This window comes from Gadus morhua, chromosome 11 (genome assembly GCF_902167405.1).
Source record: "Gadus morhua chromosome 11, gadMor3.0, whole genome shotgun sequence".
Classification (NCBI taxonomy): domain Eukaryota; kingdom Metazoa; phylum Chordata; class Actinopteri; order Gadiformes; family Gadidae; genus Gadus; species Gadus morhua.
Window position 1 is genome coordinate 24400998 of NC_044058.1, and position 18090 is coordinate 24419087.

General features: G+C 42.6%; 3 protein-coding genes across 4 annotated transcripts; 1 reads left to right on the forward strand and 2 right to left on the reverse strand.

The window, feature by feature from the left end:
* Positions 1–9207: 9207 nt before the first annotated feature.
* LOC115553999 (apoptosis-associated speck-like protein containing a CARD) lies at positions 9208–10683 on the forward strand. Its single transcript, XM_030370575.1, has 3 exons — positions 9208–9613; positions 9889–9945; positions 10253–10683. The coding sequence occupies exons 1-3, from the start codon at positions 9343–9345 to the stop codon at positions 10522–10524; spliced, it is 600 nt and encodes a 199-aa protein (XP_030226435.1). The 5' UTR covers positions 9208–9342; the 3' UTR covers positions 10525–10683.
* Positions 10684–12470: 1787 nt separating this feature from the next.
* On the reverse strand, positions 12471–13587 carry LOC115554053 (potassium voltage-gated channel subfamily E member 1-like). 2 transcript variants are annotated; one of them, XM_030370657.1, is made up of 2 exons: positions 13309–13587; positions 12471–13119 (listed from the first exon to the last, which is right to left on the reverse strand). In XM_030370657.1, the coding sequence occupies exon 2, from the start codon at positions 13101–13103 to the stop codon at positions 12708–12710; it is 396 nt and encodes a 131-aa protein (XP_030226517.1). In that variant the 5' UTR covers positions 13104–13119; positions 13309–13587; the 3' UTR covers positions 12471–12707. The 2 variants fall into 2 exon arrangements, with proteins under 2 accessions (XP_030226517.1, XP_030226518.1); XM_030370658.1 differs by having other exon boundaries at positions 12472–13116; positions 13309–13571.
* A 419-nt stretch (positions 13588–14006) lies between these two features.
* On the reverse strand, positions 14007–17454 carry si:ch211-225p5.8 (sodium channel subunit beta-1). The gene is made up of 5 exons (XM_030370656.1): positions 17273–17454; positions 16693–16859; positions 15841–16075; positions 15013–15172; positions 14007–14269 (listed from the first exon to the last, which is right to left on the reverse strand). Exons 1-5 carry the CDS (start codon positions 17310–17312, stop codon positions 14224–14226), a joined length of 648 nt encoding a protein of 215 aa, XP_030226516.1. The 5' UTR covers positions 17313–17454; the 3' UTR covers positions 14007–14223.
* Positions 17455–18090: the final 636 nt, after the last annotated feature.

Here is an 18090-nt window from a genome sequence, read left to right on the forward strand (position 1 = left end):
GGAGAATATATCATGTGTGTCCGAGAGTTGGTCAGCAAGAGCGATAAAATAACTTCTGCCTGTGAGATAAGTGTAAAACCATGATAGGGCTGTGGCTGAAAGGCCGGTCCAGTTATTAAGGCGGTCTATGAGTATGTTGTGATCGACCGTATCAATTGCGGCTGACAGATCAAGGAGCATGAGGATGGAAATGTTTTTATGCTCCATATTCACTCTGAGGTCATTAACTACTTTAATGAGAGCTGTTTCAGTGCTGTGGCCTTTCCTAAAACCGGACTGGAATTTGTCATGAACATTATTCTCATGTAAAAATACATCTAATTGTTTTAAAACAACTTTCTCCAAAATCTTGCCCAAAAAAGGCAGATTTGATATAGGTCTGTAATTGTTCAGCACAGAAGGGTCAAGATTATTTTTCTTCCGTTAGGGCATGACTGATGCTGTTTTGAGCGACTCCGGAAAAATACCTGATTCCAAAGAGCAATTCACTAGTACATCATCCAGCAAACTGTCTAAAAGATCTTTAAAAAAGGCAGTAGGGATCGCATCCAGTGTGCAGGTTGATGATTTCATCTGCAAGATTGTTTTCCGAAGTTCTATTTTACTTGTTTTACTTGATGACTGTTTTTAGATAAATTTCACAATGGATAATAGGTGATAGAAACATACATCCTGGTACAGTTATAGCCAAAGGAATGGGGAACATGTAGAGTGGTCAATGCTTTTCTATATGGTGGCCATTTTTCAAAATAGCTTTTGAAAAATGGCGACCATGTGAAGGGATCAAGACTTTTCAATATGACAAAAAATTAGATGTGGAGGCACGACAAATTTTCAATATAGCATCCATTTTTCAAGATGGCCACCAGTGACTACTGTTTATAGATAGATAATATATAATAGATTTCACCTTAACAATGGATAATATGTGATATAAGCATGACATTTGGTACGGTTATGGCCAAATACACAAAAGGCATTTAATACAGACATGGATCCTCATAAATGATCAATATGGCGGTCATTTTCCAAATTGGCTGCCAGGGAAAACTGCTTTCAATCAATTTTCATATTAATGAGGGATTTAATGTGATGTTGATTATATATCAAGGATACATGTTTGATTTATCTGCATTGCATCTGCAGTGGGAACTATGATTTAGATTATACATTTTTATAAGATGGTGACCAAGATGGCAGCCAACGAGCAAAAATGGTAGTTGCAATAAAGTTGCATAGATTTCCCTGATTTGGATGATCGTTGTGTCGTTATATTTTTCTGGATCTGATGTAAAGTAAATGAACATCAGAATTGTTCAGAAGCTGCAATTTAAGACTCAAAATATGTGATAGTCTAAGTAGGTCCAGCGCGGGAAAGTCTATTTAGCACTCCCCTTCACAGTAACAGAGAGCTGTTCATTCTAAAGCAACTTTTTTGCACCTGCACTGCCTAACACAACCCTTCTTACATTGACAGGAGACAAGTTCATAGCTGGACTGGCCTGCATCCCACAGGCATGTCCAGAAGGGTGCATACTAACCCTCAAATGTCTTTGAGCAGCCCCATTTACATGTTGAAGGTAGTTCTGGTGTTGGTACCAGCATCTGATCCTCCTTGGTAAATCGCTCGCTTGAGATGTTCTTCTAGGGCGGCCATTGTCGCTGGGATAGACAGAACATTAAGTTTCTTCACAAATAACTTCCTCCTTGCAGCGTCTATTTCTGTGCATTGGCTGGTTTCGGTCATATAGCAGTATAACAAACCTCTCGATCGTAGCTATAACATCTTGGGGTATGTTATCGGGGCGGAAGATACTTTTAACAGGGCATTTGTAAGTTCTGGAAAGACAATCCATAGTGCCCACAACAACACAATCCATGCAGTCTTCTTCCCATGGCCAGCAAAGCTGGATGCAGTGTCACAGTCGGTCAGTGCATGGAACACTGGAAGTGCTTGTGCCTCCTCAGGCCCCAGTCCTGCTGCAATTGCATTGGCTGCAAGGTATCGAAAACCAGTTCCAGTTCAAAGTGCCAACCCTAGCTCACCTTCTGGCTGGAGATCCTGAGCAACTGCCGCAGCCAGTTCCACAACATCAGTATCAACATGTTCCTATCATGATTTTCTGATGGCCATTTCTTGCTGCGTGGGCCACATGTATTAACATTCTACTATCAGCTTCCTCGTATGTACATGCAGCAATTGAGGACAGATCATGAAGTAGTGGCTGACTGAGGACATCTACGTCATTTGTGACAACAAGCTGTTTGTCTTCCAGCACAAATTCCCTCTGAGCAGAACCTCTGAGAGTAAGGTGAACAACTCGGTCTTATTACTGTCAACTCTCAGAAAACTTTGCCAGTTCCTGGGAGTGGGTGCAGCACCCACCACACGTCTCTGCACGCACAATATGATATGGCCAAGTATTAATTTCTCCTGGGCCAACATCACAACCACCCATTCAGCAATTACCTCAAAACCGACCAATCAGCAGGGAGTGCTGTTATGACGTCACCGTTTTGCATCGCCCGCCTCCCAGAACTGTTAGCTAGCTTGCAGCTGCAGTGCGACCTCGTGGCCTTCCAGCGATTGTGTTCTCTGCACCCCTTGGCCACGTTTTGCTCTTGTAGCAGCTTTCAAGGTTTCAGACCAGTAGCGGTCCCACACGACACCAGATCAACCCCCATCTAAGTGTCCAAGTGCGAATATTGAAGGGAGCTGTTCAGTTCACTGAACTTTGTGAAATGCTCTGCAAGTGAACTGTACCCACTCCCCTTGTCTACCAACCTATTTTGCAATGGGCATGTCAATGATTCTTGTGCTTTGACTTCCGGACATATTGCACAGAGATTCCTGTCAGTCTTAGATGTAGACCTTTGATCAACAAGATTCACAACTTTAAAGTTCTTCGCCATTTTCTTAGGTGAATGCCGAGGGACTATCCTTTTACCAATGTGCTATGGGATACAACTAGGTTAGATGTGATTACTACCCTACACCATAGCCCGATCGTTCATTCAGTGACATTTAATTCCTGTGCGATCTCTACACCTTCCAGGTAACTAAATGAAAGTCATTTAAAGCCCCGTTACCCTTGGTTCGGCTCTCCAACGCTGGCACTTCCTGTCTATTTAGGTGCGGCTATCTAACTACATCATGTCATCAACAACTAGAAGTGGGGCTGACATTAGATAACATTTAGGAAACTAAACTACACTACCACTAAACCATCACTAAACTACCACAAATAAGTGAAGCTTTATAAAGCAGAGTGTATCAGCTGTCACTGAACCCCGTGCTGCGTTTCACAGCAGTGGTGTCAACAGTGTGCCCTGGTTGTGCTTTGACATCCACTATATTTAGGACAATTTTATTTCATGGAAATGTGAATGTACACAAATCTACACAGACTACCCAACGCTTACCCTAACTGATATCCAAATAAGATAAATGCAATTGTATTGAAAGCACTGTTTTCCTAGGCGACCAGGCATGGTCACCATCTTGAACATTTTTGGTAGTTGGCTGCCATCTTTGCCACCATATTGAAAAAGGAGTAATTCAAATGAAGGTTCCCAAGTGCTATGCTTAGTAGATAAATCCAACATATATTGTTCTGACTTAATCTATTTGCTCCTCTTTGCTATTTAAACTTGTACAAGAAGGACACCTGCTGGTGTACCCTGGTATCGCACCCTACGTGCCTTTGTTTTGTTTTGCCTCGCTCGCGAGAATCTATTTAACGTGTTGAGAGAGATGTGTGCAACGAAGCTGTCTCTCACTGTCAGATCCTTGGAGTAGATACGTCCGTAAGTGTTGTACGCAATTATTGTTTGAGTTATTTGATGTAAACACTCGTGAAAACGTTTCTGTTATACTTTACTGTTCTACGTTATGTTTGATTAAGAACACATTTCAACTCATTGCTCGCTAACTATGTAGCTCTTGGTTAGCGTCCGATATGATTAGCATGTTGCTTGTGAATATAAAACACATGTTGATGAGATAGTAATTTGACATATGGTAATTTGATGTCTTTCTGTTTATTTTATAGTTTTACAAAAAAGAATGAGCAACAATGTATAGAGTAAAAGAACATTGCATCGAAGAAACGTTCTGGAGCCTCATTCATTCCACATTCTTTCTAGTTAGCTATCTGTCTACGCCTTGCAAGGACGCAGTTGTTAAGACAGAATATATATCCTCATATCATTTATGTCCATTATTATGAAAATGTATCTAAAAATAGATGCCAGTGACCATATTATGGGGTCAGAACAGTCTCATTAATAATGAATGCACAGAGAAGGATTCACAAATGTATTTTCTGATTTATATATAAATTACTCTCTTCTCAGAAATGCATTTCAATGCACACATAAATGGATATCGGTATGTATAAATGTAAAATAAATCCATAAACAAAAATAAGTTTCACAAACACATTTCTGATCCATACACAAATGTACCTTGTTTTAAATAAATGTAATATAAATCCATAAATATATTAATTTAAAAAATATTTGCAATTTTCATCACAATGTATTTGGATGTTGTTACATTTATATACAAACTGTTAAACTTGTATTTACAAGACGTTTTTCATTTGTGAACTTATTTGCATTTGTGCGTGAACTGGTCTGTATTTATGTGTGGATTTTTGAGACTCTCCTGACGTCGCTAGATTCACAAATGCAATTTTTTCAACAAGGAACTCTCTGTAGCCAATCAGATGCCTCCCTCGTTTTCAGCCAATCACATGGCTGCAGTTCCGACCTCTGAGTCCAGCCTCCGAGCCTCCCGGTTCTCTGTCAAATGTCTACTCTATCGGAAAGAACATGGTTTTTTGAATGATCGTACATAACAATCTCTAGGTGGTGAAGAAGTAAATGCTGCGTCACGTTTAGCCACACACTTTTTCCATCTAATTTCGACTGGGTTTTGGGATTATCGGTGCCGTTAAAGTAGTAAACGGCACCGACGTAAAAACCCAGTCACAGCAGTCATGTGGTTGACTGAAAACGAGGGAGGCATCTGATTGGCTACAGAGACTTCCTTGTTGAAAAAAATGCATTTGTGAATCTAGCGACGTCAGGAGAGTCTCAAAAATCCACACATAAATACAGACCAGTTCCCACACAAATGCAAGTAAATTCACAAATGAAAAACGTCTTGTAAATACAAGTTTAACAGTTTGTATATAAATGTTACAACATCCAAATACATTGTGATGAAAGTTGCGAATATTGTTTTAATTAATATATTTATGGATTTATATTACATTTATTTAAAACAAGGTACATTTGTGTGTGGATCAGAAATGTGTTTGTGAAACTTATTTTTGTTTATGGATTTATTTTACATTTATACATACCGATATCCATTTGTGTGTGCATTGAAATGTATTTGTGGGAAGAGAGTAATTTATATATAAATCACAAAATACATTTGTGAGTCCTCTCTGTGCATTCATTATTAATGAGACTGTTTTTTTTTTTTTTTTCATATTGCCATATTAAAAATATATGATGGTTCCATATCTGTATTGTTTTTCCTTTGTGTCTTTGAGCATTACTATCAAATTTCATGTTTCCTATCAACTATTATCCATTGTTAATGTGAAATTTAATCTCAAAACAGGCGGTCACTGGCGGCCATCTTGAAAAGGGACGCCATATCGAAAATTCGGCGTGCCTCCACATCTAATTTTGTTCTATATGTCTTTGGCTACAAGTGTACCAAATTTGACGCTTTTATCATAAAATGCACAACCTTTATATAATTTCTAGCTAAGTTGCCCAACTATAGGGGCAAGTAGGCCTACTGCCTTTTCCGCCTCTGATTCGCCCCTGATTGGTTAGAATGGCTCTCCTCCGATTGGTTAGGGTTAGGGTTACGTTCACGGTTAAACTTAACCCTAACCTCCCCCAAACAGCGATCGAAACACGATTTAAAGGAGAGCCCTTCTAATCAATCAGAGGCGAAAAGGCGGTAGGCTACCTGCCCCTAACATCTTCCGAAAAAAGATTTGCGAGCGGGAGGGAGAGCCTCGGGTCAGGCGCAGAGCACTGGAGGACCAGGACGTAATCGGTATCGCTGATGCTCTCGCCTCAAACTTGACTGACGCTAAAGCCGGGAGGGCAGCGGTTGAAACACTGCGGGCCATCGAGTGTAACCAGTGGCGGTTTTACATTGAATTACACCCCGGGCGAGTGAAAGACAAGGAGGAGGAGGCTGGGGGTGTGACCCTGAGGATTTTTTGGCCAGGGTACCATGTGCTCTGTTTACAGAGTGGACGTATCGCGATGGCGAGGAGCACACAGCCTTTGGCCGTGTTCTATTCTAGAACACTCCGGGTGCTCTGGGGGGGGTCCTCGAGCTCTATATCCAAAAAATATCAGACTTTGGCTCTCGCCAATAACGAAGGTCGGCCGATGATGGTAGGAGTGGAAGGGGGGATGTCCTCTGACCCCACTGCCTCGACATCCAAGGCGTTTGTAATTGGCAATGGACATAAATAATTGTCTTGCTAATCAAATGTGAAATGATTGAGTGTAAATTAATTGTGTCATTTTTAGTTGATGGTACAAACATTATTTTGGAGGAGCCGCCGACAATCAATCTCCAATCAGAGGTATATAACTATCAAAACAAAGTGTCACGTATTCTTCTAAATGTTTAATTTTTGGAAAGAATGTCCTGTAATAGGTTTCCCTGATACTTGCAGGGATCTCTGTCGGCTTGTGACTCCAGGGCGAGGGGAGGTGATTTTTCTTAACAATTCTCACAGCTATAATATGAATTTGTAGAATAAAAAATGCCTATAGGCCTAATTGTGTCAATGACATAGCGGTTATGTAAGGGATAATGGACAACACGGCACTTGACTATCCAAGGTTAATGTACGTTGAACGTGGGGCCACCTTTGAACTTGAAACACAGACACACTGCGCAACAGTACGTGCACGGCTTTTCTTTAAAAAACGGGATATTCCACAAAGCCGGTTTTATCACATAACCGGGTAAGTTAGCCCAGGGTTTGCGGTAACCCTAGGTTCTCCGTTCCAAAATGAACACAGTAGCCTATGTTAGTTACTATAGAAAATAGAAATATATGCTCTGAATCAAACCTGGTCAGAGCAGGTTTTTGTGCGGTTTTGGGTATTTAAACCCGTGTTCACCGCAGATTTCATAAAATAAAGTTGGGACTGTTTTAAATTTGTAACTTTATTGTCAAAGTTAATTTCATTAACACGAGCCATATAACGTTAAACTAATCAGCGTTATATTAAGAAAACCTTATTGATCCCGGGGGGAAATAGTTTCGTTCCAGGTGCTCCGTACAAATATAAATTACAAGCATAGAAGATAAGATTATAAAAAATAGAAAATAAGAATAAAGTGAGAAGTGCACAGCTAAGTGAAAGTGGACATCTCTTAGTGGGTTATATGAAACGGCTCCATATTTCCCCTCCGCCGTTCGGTTTGAACCGCAGCTGTCAGGGTTGCTAAGTGACAGGAGCGTCACATCATCACGCAAGGTAAAGGGTGTTAACGGCTTGTTACGCAAACTTGAAATTAGGGTTGCCGCGGTGTGGACATTTTCACACCGAGTAATACGCTCGTGTCAACACCGGTATTACCGGTATAAACGGTATTAACTTTGAAACTATAGGTCAACCGCCATCTTCTCCGTCAACTCTCCTCTCACACTTGGTGACAGCGGCTGGCAGCATGCCAATTCTCTGCGTCTTATAACGTTCGATATATAATAGTATAATATAATTGTATATATCATAATATCACGGCCAAAAGCTCTGTGCGCCTCCGGATGGCCGTAGCGCGGGGAGCTCACGTAGGGATTGGGGTTCGCGGGGTTTGTTTACCGGCGTTACTATGGTAACCGGTCTTGTAAGGAAGCTCGTCAATTCTGGGCGCGACAATTCTCCCGCACAGCGCAGAACTGTGGCCTATTCTACACATTTTAATTTTCTTAATTATAATTATATTATTCATTTTTACTGAATTTGTTTTGTTATTACTGAAAAAAAAAAAAAAAACTCGGTGTTGAGTAATCGGTGTTGGCCTCAACACCGGTAATACCGTATACCGCGGCAACCCTACTTGAAATGCTCCGTAGGCCAGACCGTCTCATTTAAAAACGTTTGTTCGGTCCGGCCTTCACGGTCTAGGAAGGCCACACCTTCATAGACCGCGTCCTTCGAAGGATGCGGGCTCTATCGGAAGGGGCCACTCTATAGGTGTGTGTCTGAATCCTCGAACGCCAGACTTCCGAGTCGAAAGTCGAAGATCTCCCAGCTTTCTTGCAGCATTTCTCGAAGGCATGCCCCCTTTTTGTCTTAATCTTTCGAAAATCTGAGAGAAGACAGAGCGCAGTGAGAGATTTTTTTTTTGCATTTGTACAACGTAGGTCATTTTAATGTCGATTTTAAATGCTCTTACACACTTGATTACATTGCTACTTTTTTCCGGTCACTAATTTATACATTGCATGCTCTTGCTGTGCGTGCAATACAATTTAAAGTTTTGTTGTTTGTTTCAGGCTGCTTTGCTCAAAAAGGCTAATGTAGCTAACAATAAATAACGGCTAGCCAATTTCATGCCACAATCACAAAGACGAACAGGAACGCTATGAATGCTCCGAGACCGGGAGTGACGTCAAACATGCAACTCGGAAGGCTGGCGTCCGAGGATTCAGGAACACACCATATAGTGCCTCTTCTTATCGAGAACCTGAGGATATCTTGAACCATGATGTGTTACATATATTGCCAATCATAAGCAGCATGTTGCTATTGACAACAATAATGGAGGGTGCTGATTGTTTTCGGTCTTTTACTCAACCTTAACTGAATGTTTTGTTGTATAATTTGGTTCGATGAGTAATCGCCTTCATGTATAGAATAATGTGTAATTTATTATGTAAATAAATAAATAATAATAAACAAATGTAATGTTTATTCTCTTCACAGTTATTTATTCATATTTGCAAATCCGTTTATGCTACAAAACTAAAACCTGTAGAGAATGGACTATTTGTGTACCTGTATTGCTTTGGCTTAATCTGATTACCGATTGAAACGCGTAAATGACAAGTTGCGACCGAGAAACTATACGCCCGCAATTGAGTGCTCTGAATGTTTTATAACAGGGCAATGCACAGTAAATAAAAAAAATCGATTGGGTGTAGTTTACTTCCGCTATCTGGCTCTTCCTGGTCTAGTTTTCGTTTGCGGCGTTTGGTTTCAGACAACCTTTTGTATGTAACCTTTTGAATAATCTATAAATATATTTAACTATGATATAACTCAGTGGTGTAAGCTATGGCTTCAACGATAAAACAAGTTCTGCAACACAGTCTGGAGGATCTGTCTAAGGATGAACTGAAGAAGTTTTGCGCCAGGCTGTTGGACCGTGAGCGGGAGGGAGAGCTTCGGGTCAGGCGCAGAGCACTGGAGGACAAGGATGAGGTCGGTATCGCTGATGTTCTCGTCTCAACCTTCACTGACGCTAAAGCCGGGAGTGTAGTGGTGGAAACGCTACAGGCCATCGAGTGTAACCACATCGCAGCGCGACTTGAGGCCAAACTGGAGGGTAAGTTGATTAATGGAGATGATAGTTAGGATATTATGATTAAGAGGAGATCGCTCTTAGACCACAATGTGCCACGCTATCGATTTGGGTTTAATCACGAATCGTCATGGAAAGTGAATTCTCAGACAAATTTGCTAATTACTTCCAATGAAAATACATTCAGGTCATCCAACCATTTGACCATCAGACTCCTGTGAGCTGCCCTATGACAGTTTTATGTTCAGAATGTGAAGACACGAACGATGCCATTTATTTATTTATTTCTACTGGCGCAGAGTTGAATCTGCCGGGCAGTCGACCTAGTGCCAATAGTACAACCCCACCGTCAACAGGTTAGTGTCTCTCTCTCTCTCTCTCTCTCTTCTCTCTCTCTCTCTCTCTCTCTCTCTCTCTCTCTCTCTCTCTCTCTCTCTCTCTCTCTCTCTCTCTCTCTCTCTCTCCTCTCCTCTCTCTTCTCTCTCTCTCTCTCTCTCTCTCTCTCTCTCTCTCTCTCTCTCTCTCTCTCTCTCTCTCTCTCTCTCTCTCTCTCTCTCTCTCTCTCTCTCTCATCTCAAACTCTCTCAATTTGCCTATTTATAATTGCCAAATACTAATTTGTAACAAAGAATGGGAATGAGAGTCTGAATGTTGTCATTCTAGCGAGACCTGTAGAGCACTTTGTGGACCAACACCGGAGTTCCCTGATTCAGAGGATCCGGAGGTTCCCACCTATCATCAATAAACTGCTGGAGCTCGGTGTGCTGAGTCAGGAGGAGTATGACGCCATCATGGCCATACCCAACCCGCATGAACAGGCCCGACACCTGTACAATGGGGCCCTGACGTCCAGCGGAACCAGAGGAAAGGACATCTTCCTCCGCATGCTGGAGGAAATAGAGCCTTTTCTTCTCCAGGACCTGAGGGGATCTTGAGCCATGGTGTGTTACATATAACGCCAAACATAAGCGGCCTAGTGCTAAGGACAACAATAATGGAGGGTGCTAATTGTTTTGGGTCTTTTATTACTTATTCTCAACCAAATGTTTTGTTTAATTTTGTTATAAATAAATAAATACTATGCCTATAATGTTTCTCTATTGTATTTTTATGAATTAGGAATCACTTGCGCATATAGCCTACGCGCAAGTGACGCGATGCGACCGAGAAACTATACGCCTACATTTGAGTGGTCTGGAATGTTGTAGGCCTACGACAGGGCAATGGACAGTAACAAATAAAATAATAATCGATTGGGTGTATGAATTAGGAATCAGGCTTTTTGCAACAGAAGTGCAGAAGTAGAACCAGAATTAATTTAGTTTTCACATATAGGATATAGGTAGGTAATTCATGTTATTCATTGTAATTTGTTGTAATCCAAAGCACAGGGTTTGAAAACCAGTGGTACATTGGTGCGGCGTCAGTTCTAGGGGTTCCATTTGGTTGAGGCCTCGAGCAAGGCCCACCAGGACCACCAGATGTCACACGGTGGACACAATGTAAGAAGTCTAAACTGACTCAAGCATCGATCATCTTGGAGAAATTCTCTCGCGGATTTTTGATACGGTTTTGAAAAAAAAGTACATAGGTCCGGACCTCGGTGACTTCATAGCTGGCTACGGGCGCTCAGCTATTGATGCGCTATATGAGAATATCTGTTGAGAGATTAAGTCATTTCTGACCAATCAGGGCATCTGCTCGGCGAACGGTAGAGAGGATTCCATCTGCTGCCAGGAGATTGGGAAGCGAGAGGGTACTTGTTTAGTTTCAAAATCTTGTTCTCTTCTGCTCTCGCTCTCTCAGGGCTCGGCCCAGACAAAAGAATGGTCCTCTCCTATCCTCTCCTCGCCGCACTCTCTAGTGATTGCTTGTGGGAGCCTACCACTATGTCGATGGAATTGCTTAAAACCATGAAATTAAATTCACCACTCGTACGCTTTGTCCGCCAGTACTCACTGAATTTCGGTTGTGGAATCAAATGGCAGAACGTGCGCTGCAAGACGCGCTCACCATTTTCACTAAAGGTTGGGTATGGGATTTGCGAAACGCGAGCAGATTTTGAAAATACATAACTCAAATGGTTCTACCCCCTCTCCTTCAACGCTGACTCTGACTCCACCCATTCCAAGTACATGGACGCGCAATCATGCACAAGCGCGAACACAGATGCGCGAGAGCGAGCTATTAGCTAGTTAGCTAGCTCCAGTAGCTACCACAGGATAACAACAAACAGAAGCTTGCTATGGGTCACAAGCTTTGAGTACGTGCACGAAGGGGTCACGCGCAGGGAGCGGGGGAGGGGGAGTGCAGTACGACTGTTTGATTGACGTACTTTCTGTCCAATGCCACTCGGTGGTTCTGGAAATCATTGGTTGGAGTTTTCGAGGCCTGCCCGTTCCACAGATGATTGACTTGTTTAATTTTCATGTCAGTACTTCTAACTCCGTGGCTGTTAGTGGGTTATGATAAGGATTTCAAGTAATTTTGCAAAAATGGCCAAAAAGGAGAATTCCATACCCAACCTTTAAGTGTAATGAAGTTCAACTTTCGTCCCGCCCCTTCAACGCGCCACGATTACCGAGTTACCCGCACGCAAGCGAGATTCCCAGAATCTCTTGCCCAACTTGAGCAGCACACGACCAGCCTGCGTCCAGTACAAAGTGAGGAGGCGAGTGACACTCGAGTGACACTCGAGGCCACACGCTTGATGGGGCCGGGCCGACTGCGTTTGCTGGAGCTGGATTCAAACCCAGTCGTGTGTGAGAAGTAAATTGTGTGTGTGCTCGAATTTATATATCTTCTGGTGCTCTATAGTAGACCTAGCAGTATACTGAATCCAGATCAAAACTACAACATTAGTTGTTTAGCCTTGCTTCTCGTTCAATTAAGTTATTTCCTTAAGTTTGAAGACTGTTGTTTATTTGTTATCTGTTCTAATCTCACAGTATACAAATACACATTGGCCTCTTGGGGGATATTCTTTTTTATTGAGTCATTTGTATCATACATCTCATTGGGTCCTAAAGTCACTCAGTCAGGTTGTGGAAGATGAAAACTACCTGAAATAATTGAAACCCGTCATCATGTGATGCATGACATTTATTTTAGACATTAACTAAAGTTCTGACTTTAGATGATTGGCTTCGCGGAATAGGCCGGGATCGGTCGCAGGATTGCAGATGACAGTGTCGGGGCTGGAGTTTGCTGGAGACCTGGCCTGCGCTGATTTGCTCGCAGGTGTGTAAGGAGGCGGGGCCTTGGTCCAGTCGTGAGCGATGTACTGGTGGTAGTGGTCCTGGGAGCCCTCCAGCTTGCGGGAGCGTATGTAGCTCAGCATGATGCCGAAGGTGAAGAAGCTGAACAGGCCCACAACCAGCAGGATGTAAACAAACCCCTGACCACTCTCGGCCTGCTGGGTAGTGTAGTGTCCCCCGGCCGTCGTGCCGTTGAGACGCATGAGAAGGGAGAGGATAAGGGAGTGCAGCTGGGTGCCGTTGGGGATGGGGGTCATCGCTGCTCGTGCCCTGCTGTCACAACCGGGAGAAACATTCAAAACTCCTTACGTTAACCGGAAAAACCTCAGACAAGGAGTCGGCTCACAGCTCTTACTAAGATGAAACAACCGGAACAAATGAATACAGATATGGTAAGAAAGACAAGTTAGAGTAAGGGATCATTAGAAAGACAAATGTGGGATGAAGGAGAGTCAAACTTACCGTTCAGAGACCCTGAAACAATAAGAGTTGCTCTCTCAGGGGATCTCTCCCTGGCTCCCCTCTTCTGCCTCCTCCCCTCTCCTCCGCCCTCTCTCCTGAACAGCAGATCCGTTTCGTGGTTCTCCCGTCAACACCTTTAATGAAACGTGGGGGAGTCGGCCACCTTGTCGGCTGCAAGGTCGTTGTCGGCCCCCGGTCACGCTGCAAGGTCGTTGTCGGCTTGTGCCTCAGCCCAACGGTGGCAAGTCATCTCTTTGTTCCCGAGTTGATCACAATATATGTTATATAAACCATACATTAAGTATTTATGATGTGTCTAACATATGTGTTTGGATGTACAATTTGAATACATTTTATGTAAACCTAAAACTAGGTCATCTTGCCTTTTCTTTGAAGTAAAAGTAATGATATCCAATATACTGATGTTCAGGGTACAGAATACTATTATTATATTACGATATACTATATTTATTAATTACTGTACTATCGTCAATATTATTCTCACTGGTGGATGGGCTAAAAGCATTGATGCTCCATTTTGGCTGCCTAAAGTTTGACCTAACTGAAGTACTGAAATAACATCCAGATTACCTCAGGAACAGTGCTTGAGTAGTTACTTATGAAACTTTATTATTATTGTAGGCCAAAAATAATATATATAAAATATATATTGTTATAAAACCTAAATAAAACTGTCAGTTGCAGTTCCAGTTTGATAGGAAGAAAAAATATGAACAGACTTTAAAAGGAAAAATAAATCTGCTAAAAACATCTGTATATGCTTGCCGCTCGAAGACTTTATTAATAATAATTAATAATTAAAAATAGTACTTTCCTTCTATTGGAAGACTTCAGTCTAGCCAATACTCAACTTCTACTGAAATACCACTGCAGCATGAGGGCGTATCCCTTCAGTCACTCTGTCTTGATGCCATCGCAGTCCTCATCCGGATCTAAAAGTCTGAACACATTCACCACAGGTTAGGTCTGGTGGAGTTCCCCTGAAGGCACATCAAATACTGCAAACCCTGAGAACCGCCCGCCATGAGTACTACAGCCATGTGTGCTCGTAACCCTGGGTGTGTTAATGCCTTGCTCTATGTGTGGGATCTAAACCCCCAAACCATCAGTGTTAAAAGTACCATCCCGCTCAGCTGTTTTCTAATGAAGGAGAGTAGTCTTGAGGACTACTGTCAGTACTGTCTGTACTACCATTACTCAAGGAGTACTTGCAGAGTACTCCTTCAGTAATTGGTCTTGACCTTGAGGGTGTAGTTTGCCAGTAAGAGTTGAAGATAATCGTTCTAATCTAGTCCCTTACCTAGAGTCAGTAATGGAGCACAAACATGCTCATTACTGTCACTACCAGCACTTAAAGGTGACTATTATTATATTATATATGACTATTACACCACCAGGTGTGAGTTTGATTAGCCATTACAAGCCGTTTTGAAAATCTGCCTCTTCTGACATCACAAGTGGGCGTGTCCACCTAGATGTGTGATGGATAGATCAGTCTACCAGCCTTCCCAGTAGACTGTAGCAAACGTTGCTCTTCTATCCGTCCTACATCTAGATGGACACGCCCACTCGTGATGTTAGAAGAGGAAGATTTTCCAAACTGCCTGTAATGGCTTATCACCCTCACACCTGGTGGTATAATATGTCCCCTTTAAGGAGAACGATGATTACGCGAGGGCATACTTGGTCTGGGCCTTGAGGGCTTTGCGGTCCTCTCTGGCCTCCTGCTCTGCCGATATCTTCTTGTAGCAGTAGATCAGGACCAGGATGAGCCATAGCTGCAGCACCACGATCAGCACATACATCAAGATCTCTGCCACCACCGCCGTCAACTCGCGCTGGGCTGCAGGACACGCCAAACGGAGTGCGTCACACAGGTATGGAATCAATGAACAGAATCCCCATGCTAAGAAGTAATGGCTTCTTTCTTGCTCTAATGCGTTATAGATCATATTTGTACAGCATTCAGAAAATGTATATAATGCACTATAAATAAAAATCATAGCAGCCACTGAACTTTTAGTCTCAGATCGTTATATCTTGCTAGTTGTTTCTTGCCCATGAGCACAGATTGGGAGGGCCTGATTTGACAGTATCTGTATTGTATGATTCTTCTTACATCCCTTAACTCAGTTTTTTTCAACAGACCACCTAGAGATAGCTTCTGACAATTATATTGTGTATTTATTTACATTGAGGTGTAGCAAAGTGAAAGGGGTTGATTACTTTAGCAAACAGTATATTCCTTTTTTAATTTTCTGAAAAATATATAAAGGTGAATGCTTAAAACCCACGTCACTGTATGCATGTCACACTCTCATTAAGGGCTGAGCAAGGTATTATGTAATTAAAATAATAACACGACTATTGTATAATTTTTTAACTGTATACAAAAGGACCATTATATTAAAACAGGTATGTTTGTGGTCTGACTAAATATAAACGGAGGTAAAAGACATGGGTGTCTGAACTGAACGGAATGACGACCTTCGGCTGAACAACTGAACCCACCTTCAGCCACCACCTGTAGCTCCACCCTCTTCTCGATTATATCCTCGTGGTTGTACAGGCTCAGGAAGAGGGTCCGCTGGAAGCGGCAGCGGTATGTTCCCGAGTCATTGGCCGTCAGGTTGCTGATGAAAATGGCTCCGATCTGGATGTCTGGGTCCAGGGTCCCCCGCCATTCCACACGCCCAGCGAAGACTGGGTCTGGGGAAAGCGCTGTTGGGTGGTCATACTGGAAGATCTGATGGGAACCCACACACACGCCGAGTAGGCTACTATTAGTTAGGGCTATTGGAACTACAGTAGTAATAGTAGTAATACTTGAAGATCTGAGGGGAATCAACATGTACACTACTAGTCGTATCACTATTAGAACTACCAGTAGTTCTAATATAACTAGTACTGGAAGATATGACAGGAACACACTGGCAGTCGCAGTAGTAGTACTACTACTAGAGCTACAACTAGCGGGACTAGTAGTACTGGAAAATCTGACCACACACACACACACGCACACGCACGCACACACACACACACACTACTAGTGGTAGTAGTTATACTAACTACCACTAGTAGTACTAATTGATACTAAGAGTACTATTGACTACTAAGATTTGACAGGAACTCGCACACACACATTCCCACACACAAATTAATAATAGTAGCCAACTACTAGTAGTAGGAGTACTCGTACTAGAAGATCTGACAGGAACACACACACACACACACACACACACACACACACACACACACACACACACACACACACACACACACACACACACACACACACACACACACACACACACACACACGGTAGCTGGCCAACTAGCATATAACGAGGTGTAGTAGTCCTACGTGGCTGTAGTTCTCTTGTGCCGAAGGTTTGAAGAACCAGTCGACCACCGCCTCTGCCTTCACCTCCTCCCTCCTCTTACAGGAGATACATCCCAGCAGGAAGCCCTCTCCCTCCACCGCCTCCGTCAGGGAGTCCACCTCCGCACAGCCCCCCCAGCACCCTGACACTAGAGGAGGGGGAGGAAGAGGTGGAGGAAGAGGAGGAGGAGGAGATGTAGGAGGAGAGGAGCAGATGAAACAGGCGTTGGAGGAGGATAAGATAGAGGTGGAGAGGAGCAGGAAAGACAGAAGAGGCGGAGGAGAAGGTTGAATTGGTGGGCAGAAAAGAAGGAGGAAGAGGAGAGGGTGGAGGCACTGTGGGGTTCTGAAAAAGACTTCGTCTTTAGGGTCTAGAATAGAAGTTTGAATTTGATTGGGAATATTAAATATTAATGTTCTATCATATATAAACTATGTATAATATAGCATATAAAATCACAACCCCGAATGCTAAACACTTCTATGCCAGACACATGTCGACCATTCAACATGTGTTTGCTTGTTTGCCACACACAATAAACGGCCAATATTCAATACTTACCATAAAGATTTAAAACACTTAGGAAAATAAAAATAAACATTATTTCCACTGCAACGAAAACGTGCACTGTCCAAAAAACGGTCTACTTAGTGAATTTACTGGAGCATGCTCCAAGTTTTCAATATTACTGCGACTCCTGAACAGATAGCCGCAGCGGAGAACACGTTGGGCATAATAATGTTGTGGCGAACAGCTGGGTTCTAGCCTGCTATATATAGTCTCAGCACGGTGTAGTGTTGTAAACACGACTCCTCTACTAAATCTAATACTAATTAATATTAATGATTAACAATGAACTATGAAAAACTAACTATGAACTGTGAACTATGAATAAGGGGATCCTACGAACTATGAACTATGCATTATTAAAAAAAACTGATGGATTATTTAACTACTATGTATTCATAACCAGATAATATGAGGCTCTACATAACGTATTCATAAGCTATAAATAACGTGTACATAATATATCAATAAGCAGATGATAGGGGTAAATGGAGCTGATGTTGAGGCTCAACAGAGGTCACGGGTGAAGCCTTGGGCTCTGACGGTCCCACGTCATGCCCAAGGTCGCTCCAGCTCCAGGTCTTCCAGGAGGCCGTATAGAGACCTTGAGCTAGAGCCGGAGGTAGAGCCTTGTCCTGTTCCCCCTAAAAACATACAGAGAGAGAGAGGGGAGGGGAGAGAGAGAGAGCGACAGATATATAGCCCACCTCTCTCTTACTAAGCCACTCCGGGTTTGTATTTTTAGCGCAGATTGAGTTTCCCGACACCGGAATCAGACCGGACCAGGAGCCAGAAAACAGCACTCCCAGGTT

Bases quoted from the DNA above. Each gene is read 5' to 3' on its own strand.
- LOC115553999 (XM_030370575.1), top strand. From the start codon at position 9,343: ATGGCTTCAACGATAAAACAAGTTCTGCAACACAGTCTGGAGGATCTG. The intron at 9,614-9,888 runs GTAAGTTGATTA...CTACTGGCGCAG, and splicing joins ACTTGAGGCCAAACTGGAGG to AGTTGAATCTGCCGGGCAGT. The intron at 9,946-10,252 runs GTTAGTGTCTCT...TTGTCATTCTAG, and splicing joins TACAACCCCACCGTCAACAG to CGAGACCTGTAGAGCACTTT.
- LOC115554053 (XM_030370657.1), bottom strand. From the start codon at position 13,103: ATGACCCCCATCCCCAACGGCACCCAGCTGCACTCCCTTATCCTCTCC.
- si:ch211-225p5.8 (XM_030370656.1), bottom strand. From the start codon at position 17,312: ATGTTTATTTTTATTTTCCTAAGTGTTTTAAATCTTTATG. The intron at 16,860-17,272 runs GTAAGTATTGAA...CCCCTCCTCTAG, and splicing joins AAGTGTTTTAAATCTTTATG to TGTCAGGGTGCTGGGGGGGC. The intron at 16,076-16,692 runs GTAGGACTACTA...GGTTCCCATCAG, and splicing joins CACAAGAGAACTACAGCCAC to ATCTTCCAGTATGACCACCC.